This window comes from Chamaea fasciata, unplaced genomic scaffold (assembly GCF_029207755.1).
Source record: "Chamaea fasciata isolate MVZ Bird 193981 ecotype frontalis unplaced genomic scaffold, bChaFas1.0.hap1 SCAF_3, whole genome shotgun sequence".
Classification (NCBI taxonomy): Eukaryota; Metazoa; Chordata; class Aves; order Passeriformes; family Sylviidae; genus Chamaea; species Chamaea fasciata.
The window spans coordinates 45,091,859-45,100,352 of NW_027094088.1; the positions used below are offsets into that span (position 1 = coordinate 45,091,859).

At 38.5% G+C, this 8,494-nt stretch overlaps 1 protein-coding gene across 6 annotated transcripts in view; it reads left to right on the forward strand.

The window, feature by feature from the left end:
• MTR (5-methyltetrahydrofolate-homocysteine methyltransferase) overlaps positions 1–6,764 on the forward strand; it is a 48,376-nt gene extending 41,612 nt beyond the window's left edge. For all 6 annotated transcript variants that reach the window (XM_066178837.1, XM_066178836.1, XM_066178838.1 and 3 more), the window contains 5 exons: positions 443–639; positions 3,698–3,898; positions 4,599–4,791; positions 5,261–5,373; positions 5,479–6,764. In XM_066178837.1, coding sequence (XP_066034934.1) covers positions 443–639; positions 3,698–3,898; positions 4,599–4,791; positions 5,261–5,373; positions 5,479–5,571 — 797 coding nt within the window. In that variant the 3' untranslated portion in view covers positions 5,572–6,764. The remainder of the gene's footprint in view (positions 1–442; positions 640–3,697; positions 3,899–4,598; positions 4,792–5,260; positions 5,374–5,478) is intronic.
• The last annotated feature ends 1,730 nt before the right edge of the window (positions 6,765–8,494 follow it).

Genomic DNA, 8,494 nt, shown 5'->3' on the forward strand with positions numbered 1-8,494 from the left:
CAGCACAGCACTTAATGTATCTGTGTTCCTGCTGTGGGTGAAGATGGCGAGCTCCTTTTGAAGCTATTCCGCAGGCTTTGAAATAGGTGATTAAATTGCAAGGGTGACACTGAAAGCAATGTTCTAAGCCTGCTGCACTGTGGTAATGTAGGTGCACACACCGGGTCTCTTGCTCATTTTATTCTGTGTTCTCTGCCCCTACTAGGTGCTGGCTGAAACATTTTGTGCTTTGTTTGGGTTTTTTTCCCCTAAGATACATGTTGTTACAGCCCTATGATCACACTGCAATCCTCCTATTTGCTGTAGCTGACAGATCATTGCAATCATTGGACTATTATGTGGAAAATCAATCAATCTTCAAACAATTCTTAAACCTATTTAGTCAGTTATTGAAAACATGCCTCTTCTAAGGCAATTTCTTTTTTTCTTTTGTTTTTAATAGGTGAAGAAGCAAAGAGAGTTTATAACGATGCTCAACATCTACTGAAAACATTAATTAATGAAAAGAAATTGCAGGCCAGAGGTGTGGTTGGGTTCTGGCCAGCTCAAAGTGTTCAAGATGATATCCTCTTGTATGCTGTAGAAGAGGCAGTGGGATCTTCAGAACCAATAGCAAAATTTTATGGATTGAGGCAACAGGTACAGTGACAGCACATCTGTTAAGTGACTTTTTTTCCCCTGAATTTCAGGAATGTAATAGAAGTGCCCTATTAAAATCTGTAGAAAATGGTTGTTGTAATCTCTCTTCAGCCATTGTCTTGTCATTTCTTTCAGTAATTACAAGATCCTGTTAGTGGTGAGCCAGGTATTTGTATTGTAGTATTTGTAGTATTTTGCATTGTAATAATTGTACAAAATGCTTTGTAGGTTTGACATCTTCAGATATGATGTGCATTTTCTGTTTCAATTTTAAGATGTGCTAAAGCAGTGCACTGCATAAATTCATCACATGAATCTTGTGTTGCTAAATAAGAGCTTAATGAACCTTAGTTCTCTAATATCCCTGAATTCTACTGTAGATGAAAAATTCTGCTTGAATGTGTTGATGCTTAAACCCAGTTAGGATTTAAAAACTTGGAAAATAAAACTCAATGGAGATAAATGTTTCTGATAGCCTTAAATTTTTTTGTAAAATTCACTATTTGAAGGGGCCATTTAGAATTAGTTGGCAGCTAATTTTGATGGCAAGAATCACACTTACTTAGATTTGCATTTAATTTGGTAGATTGAACTTGCAAGATACTCTGCCTCTCCTTTTTCCGCATCTTCCCATTTGGCTTTGTCATAGTTCACATATTCAGAGTCATCAAATGTGGGCAGAAAAATAACTACCTACATTTCTGGAGTACAATACTTCGTGAGCACGGTTGTGTGCCAACATTGCAGAACTGTACTAAGAAATACCTGGCTCTTAAGTTTTCCTGTTGCAGTTCCCTGAGATGGATCTAGTGCATCTTGACAGTCCATGGCAGATGTTTATATAAAATGCTCTCAACAAGCACACAGGCATGGATGTTTCAGAGACTTATGGCTTAGTTAAACATTTTGATATCGCATGTAAATCAGCTTTACTACTACTTCTTATCCTGTTTTTTTTTTCCCAGGGTTTTCGCGAGGAAAAGACATGATTTGATGTTGTTCTTGTAATGCTTTTTATTACGGGAATATTGTTATTTTCCTTAGCTTTTTTTGCCTTGTATATCCCAATTATTCAAGCCTTTCTCAAAGGTTAAGGTCATGAAACTCTGTGCATGCTGTTCTTCTGGACTCCATGTATTTTAGCTGGATCTCTTCCAGCCTGGTGTACATAGTAACTCAGGAGAGTTTTCAGCAGAGCAAAGTAGAAGAGAATAATTGTCTTCTGTTTCTTATATAAAATGTTCCTTTCAGTACACAGAGTTCTCTCCATGACATTGACACTAATTAAGGATGTGATATAAATCTAAAAGTTAGAGATGCATGTAATATTTTTCCGTAGCTCTAATAATTGCAAAATGTCCCTTAAAATTAACATAAATTTCACCTGTGGGGGAAAAAGGATATTTCTTTAGTTTTATGGTACTTTCTGTAACCTTGTAGGTTAATAGACAATTTTTCTTTGTTTTTCCGGGGGTGAGAGTGTTTTATTTGCTTATAAGATGCAGTAGGGAATGGGTGTTAAAATATTGTCATAGGATTAAATAAATGAATCATCAGCTAAGTGATAGCCATAACTTTCCTCTCTCTGTAAGTTGGGTAGATTTACAAGAACTGTGCCACCTCATATATAGCAACTATGCTTCCACAATGAAATCATACTGATATGATTCAAAGCTTCTTTGTGGGTGCTCAGGCGCCTCTTTCTGTTCCCTTTCTTCCATTTTGAAAAAGGATCCAATGAGCAGTATAATTTCCTATTTCACAGAATCAATTAGGTTGGAAAAGACCTCTGAAATTGAACAACCCCATGTCAACTAGACCGTGGCACTGAGTGCCGTGTCTAGTTCTTCCTCAAATACCTCTGGGGACAGTGACTCCACCACCTCCTTGGGCAGTGTATTCCAGAATCTAATCACACTTTCTCTGAGGAAATTCCTACAAATGTCCAACCTAAACGTCCCTTAGCACATCTTAAGACTGTGTTGTCTTGTTCTGTCAGTTGTTGCCTGGGAGAAGAGACCCCCACCTGGCTACAGCCTCTGTTCAGGTAGCTGTGGAGAGCAGTAAGGGCTCCCCTGAGCCTCATTTTCCCCAGCTTCCTCAGCCACTTCTCACTGGATCAGTGCTCCAGAACTGTTACCAGCTTCACTGTTCTTCTCTGGACCTGCTCCAGCACCTCAGTGTTCTTCCTCGGCTGGGGATCACAAAACTGAACACAGTATTCAAATGCAGCCTCACCGGTGGCGGTTACAGGGGAAGAATCACTTCCCTGGTCCTGCTGGCCGCACAGTTTCTGATGCAGGCTGGGGTGCCATTGGCCTTCTTGGCCACCTGGGTACCCTGCTGGTTTGCGTTCAGCTGAATATTGACCAGCACCTCCAGGTCCTTTTCAAAGGGCCACTTCCCTTTGCATAAACCCACTTGAACTTTGCTTAGGATTCAACTTCCCAGTAGATGTGTACATTTTGTGATATGTATCTCGTACATTTTGTTTGTGTTTGTGTGTGATTAGTAAAAAGTCTGCATCTTGGTCGCTGTTTTGTCTGGATTACTGAGCACAGTTTGTAGCATAAGAAACTAGGAGTAATTATAAACTCATAACCATTCTACAGTGGGAATTGCTGAAGAATTCTTCAGTTTGCACGTCAGCAATCAGTTTTGTTAACAAATGTGGAATCTGTTAGGGGTAGAGATTAAATATTCCTCCTCTTACCCAGTTGTTGGCACAAGAGTATTCCTTACTTTGTAATAATTTTTTTGCTGTTAAAATAAGCTGTTAAATCTTAGTAGCTGTAAATAGAAGCAAAATGTGTGTTCAGTGCTGCATCTCTCTTCTTTGGTGTTTTGTTTTTCAGTGGTCCAAACACCCTCAGAGTAAGAGAGGTGGTTTTCTTCTAATTTAACCATAGGAAAATTACCATGGCACAAAGACTAGTTAGGTGTATGTCAGAAGTGCCCTAAGCCCTTTAGTCTTAAAAATACTGGTCTTTAACTTAATAGTACACTAATGATGTGTTTTAAAGTGTTCTAATTTATTGCATTGGTTTCATTACTTTAGGCTGAAAAGGATTCTGCCTGCACAGATCCATATTACTGCCTCTCTGACTTCATAGCGCCACTGGATTCTGGCATTTGTGACTACTTAGGCCTGTTTGCTGTGGCCTGCTTTGGTGTAGATGATTTATGCAATGAATTTAGGAAACAGGATGATGAATACAACATCATAATGGTGAAGGCTCTTGGTGATCGCTTGGCAGAGGTATGAGGTTTTATCATGTGTTTCTTTGCAACTTTCAGCAAACCTGGAGCCACTTTGTTACAGTGAAAGTAGGGGTTAGCTCTAGCTGGGGATTTCAAGCTATAGCAGGGTTTCAGAAATCATGATTAGTGTTGTTGTTGTTATTACTATTATCTGAAGATATTTACTGAAATGGGAGTTCTTCCTGAAGGGCAACTGGTGCTGGTAAAATCATGTAAGCTGCAGGAGCAGTTCAGAAAAGCTGTTGCCTACCTTGAGCTGAAGGAAAGGTCCTCTGCTAAAAGGAGGAGCAGCACATGCTTGTATCTGATCCTAGCATGGAGGCAAGAATGATGTGGCCTTCCAGAGCTAGATCTGGGCAGATAGTCAAGACTTAATGACCTCAGTGCTATAAGAAAATGTCGCTACCGTAGGTTAATGAATTTTGTCTTTTTGGGTGACTTGTCCACGTCTTTACCTCTTCAAAGCGGGAGAATCAAAAAACCACTCTCTACTAATAAGTGAAGTAACTAAAATACTTGAATTGGCAAAATAAGTGTTTCATGTGAATTTTAATTCTTTCAAATGTCTCACCTACTTTAAGAGCTGTCTTATAAATGAAAATGGGAATGGGAGAAAGCATCTATAGTTGTTCATCTTGATCATTGCATCAGTCTGGACAAAGTAAAAACTAAAAAAACCCTTTTCATTCTATTCCAAGGCATTTGCTGAGGAGCTTCATGAAAGAGTTCGAAGGGAATTCTGGGCTTACAGTAGTAGTGAGCAGCTGGATCTGTCTGGCCTACGCAAAATTAAATATGAAGGAATTCGTCCTGCCCCTGGATATCCCAGTCAGCCTGACCATACAGAAAAACTCACCATGTGGAAACTTGCAAACATTGAGGAAACAACAGGTAACTGCTTTACTAAGGTTCTTAAACTGCTTTTTATGTGAAATCAAAATTCCAACTGAAAAACAAATTGGATGTTGCAGAACTGCATAAAATACTGAACTGAAGGGCTTCTGGGAATTGCTGTCTTCCCCTTTTCATTCCCATTTTTATTTTGCCTCATTCAAGGAAGAATTTGCAAAACACTGCCAGTGCTTTTGGTGGAGGAGTTGTGTCCCTAATTAGCAGATTGCATGCAAACAGGGTTCTGCTGCACAGAAAAAATTTCTGGCATCCTTATAGTTGTAAGAAGACAGTCCAGACAGAAACAGAAAAAAAGCCAATTTAGCAGAGTATGTCCTGGTCCACAGGAACCTTGAGATGGTAATTCTTAGAAAAGGATTAATTCCATTTGTTTTCCATTAAAAAAAAGTTCTGAATTTGTGCTTATTCTTAATTCAAAGAGTAAGAAAATCCTCATTCTCTTTTCCAGGAATTGGTCTAACGGAATCACTAGCAATGATACCTGCTTCTGCAGTTTCTGGTCTCTACTTTTCCAGTCCCAATTCCAAATATTTTGCTGTTGGCAAGATATGTAAAGATCAGGTAACTAACTATGTCATCATCTTATGAGCAGATGTCTCAAAAATTTTGTAAACATTTAAAGCTGGTGTTTCAAAATCTTCATCACATTTTGTGGTCCCTTTGCAGGTTGAAGATTATGCATTGAGAAAAAATTTGTCTGTGTCAGAGGTGGAGAAGTGGCTGGAACCCATTTTGGGATATGATACTGAACAACTGTGATATTTGTGGGTGAATGTCCTTTTTTGATGGTCTATTTGCCAAAAGGAACAAGAAAATTCTTCCTACTGGAAACAGTTTTTACCATCCACCCCAACAGCTTGTCTGATTGTCTTATATTTTTAATCAATGAGCTTAATATTTCGAATAAAATCTGCCCCCTGCCCTTGGCTTGGGACCATGAATGTATTTAGTTTCTCAGTCACAGCACAATACTTTCATATATTTTTATTTTTTCACAAAGACTAGCAGAGAAGCTCAGTGTAGGGTGAGATGGGGAAACTGCAGAGCTTTCCTGTTCTCTGGAAGATTTTGAAATCAGGGGCAAGAATTTCTCTCCCATGGCTGTGGATATGCATAGAACAGAATTTCACTTCTGTTATTTTAGTGTGTTTTGGCAAGTCCAGGGACAGAAATATGATGTGATTTTTCTGCAAAGCCACAAAACGTTTTATACTGAGTGATCAAGAACAACTGAAGTACAACAGATCTTTTTAAAAATCACCTGCTCAGTGTTTAATCTTGTGCTTGGGAACACACATTGTATTCAGTGGTAGAACTATCAGAATAATACAGTCTTCTGGAGTAGTATCGGAGATCTGCATTGTGAAATAGAATGACAGAGCCCATGGAGTTGTGTGCTTTGTGCTTCCTTCCTCTTCCTTTCAGCAAGTCACAATCTGTCTATTCTGTATAAAGGCTACTGGCGCTTCCTACCTTACAGTTAATGTTGTGAAGTTTAATTCGTACATAAACAATAATTTTCATGTAACATGAAAATTATGAGAGCAGCATATTTGCTGCTATAGAAAGCCAGAAAGCTTGGAGCTGACTTTTACAAACTTTTTAACCTTCTAGAAAACTGAATTTTGAAAGCAAACAGTACTGTCATATGTAACAGTTAATATTGTAGATATTCAGATTTAACTGAGTGTGCTAATTGTTCATAGCTTTCACTAATTTCTGAAAAGTGCCTCAAGTATTTTAAATGCTAATTTAGTAAAATATTATGACAGAACCCCCTCATTTTTTTGTCTCTTAATTGTAAACAAAAGACCAACATTGTAAGGAAGATGTTCTTTTAATAGTTTATTGCAATCTATTAATAGCTATGTACTTTTTGTAATGTCTTCGTCTGATTTGATGCTAAAAGAATCATCTTGTATCAACAGTTCAATAAAGATGGTGTTATCCTATTAGAATCCTTTAAATGGCAACAATAAAATGTGTGCAGTAAACTGAACAGATAATGTCAAAATTAAAATGTGCTTGTACCACGAACCTGAAATTATAGAAGCTGTTATGGGGTTTTTAAAGTAGTTGCGTAAGTGTGTTCTTAACTGAATCTTTTAGAATGGCTCATCCTTTAATGACTTACAAAATTAATTTCTAAATAGATCTCCCCTCCCCCTGCCTCCCTCCATGTCAAGGGACTTGTGACATGTCCTTGCTGAGCAGCTGATTTTTGTAGTGGGAGTGGTTTCTCAGTAGAACACTCGTTCTACTGCCAAAAATACAGTAAAATGTTCTTAATATAAAAGATGATTTGTTCCTGAAATATGTAGCATGTGAAAATTTAAATCCTCTCTGCTTTGTTTTTGGTAATTGCACTTCTGCTGATCAATTTAATGCTTGGAATCTCTCCTCTCCAGCACTCCTTCATATTCTTACATTTGGAAGCAGAGTGCCTTATTAGTCTGAAAATCTGAATGTGTGAATGGGGTCAAAGTTTGACTTGCTCACCTTGGTTTGTTTATTGATTTATTTTGCTGAAATCAGTGGCAGCCAGTTCAGTGAGTACAGCTGGCAGCAGGAGGTCCCCGTTGTCTAACAGAGGTGGTGTACCTGGTGTGCGAGCCGAGAGTTTCAAATGATGTGCAGTTCCTTTAGCCCTTCACACATGGCATCACACATGGGAAAATCCTCATGTTTGCCAGAAAAACTTGTCATTGGGAGAATCTGTTTGGAATAATTACTTCTTGTTATGATGCAAATGTTTTTATCAAGGATGATTCCTTTAAAGCTTTGCTATTTTTAATTGTCAGTTGACATTTTGGGTAAGACAAATTTTCATTCTTGTCTGCAGAATTAAGGTAAATTGTGAAGCAAAAGAATCTCATAATTGTACCAGGTGTTGCCTAGAAGGCTGACCTGAAACAGAGACTGGACAGAGCTAGAGAATAAAATAGGTATTTATTGAAAGGCCTCCAGGATCCACCTTGAACAGGACCAAAGCCCAACCAAGGCTGCACCCTGAGTCCACTACGAAAATGCCACACCAAACCCCTGCCCGGTCACGAGGTCTTGCATTTTTATCAGTTTTGGTCCATTTGTACATTGGGGTTTAATTGTCCAATTACAGCTTCAGGTTGTGAAGTCCCATCTTTCTTGTTCCTCCCTTCAGTCCACCGTTGTTTATGTTTTCGGCCCTGAGAGTTGTCCTTGGTGCTCAGCATAAAGGGATTTGTTTTGTCTACCTACCCCATGAAGAAAGCTTACTGACACTTAATATGAGGCTCAAAGCTACATCCCTAGGTAACATAGAATCTGCAAATACGAAAGCTAAAGCTTAAGGCATCACAGGTAAGGCTATTTTACTTGAAAGACTGTCAGGTTTAGAATGCATAAAATATTTTTTGCAGCGCTTTTTGAAATACTAGTAACAAAGGTTCTAGATAAAAGAGATGATGGAAAATTTAGAATGCTTTGTAAACAACTCGGGTTTAGTTCTTGTGAGTATTTTACTTTGGATACTGATTTTTTTCTTGTAAGTCAGGCCAGCAGCCTGGAGATTAAGTTTTGAGGCACATATATTTGATGACTGCCAGGAGGGAATACTACCCTTAAACCTGCTCCTTCATTATCAGGTCTGTTTCAGTGCTGCTGTTACTCCTGGGAAGAATCGAGTGCAGCTTATTTTGTCATG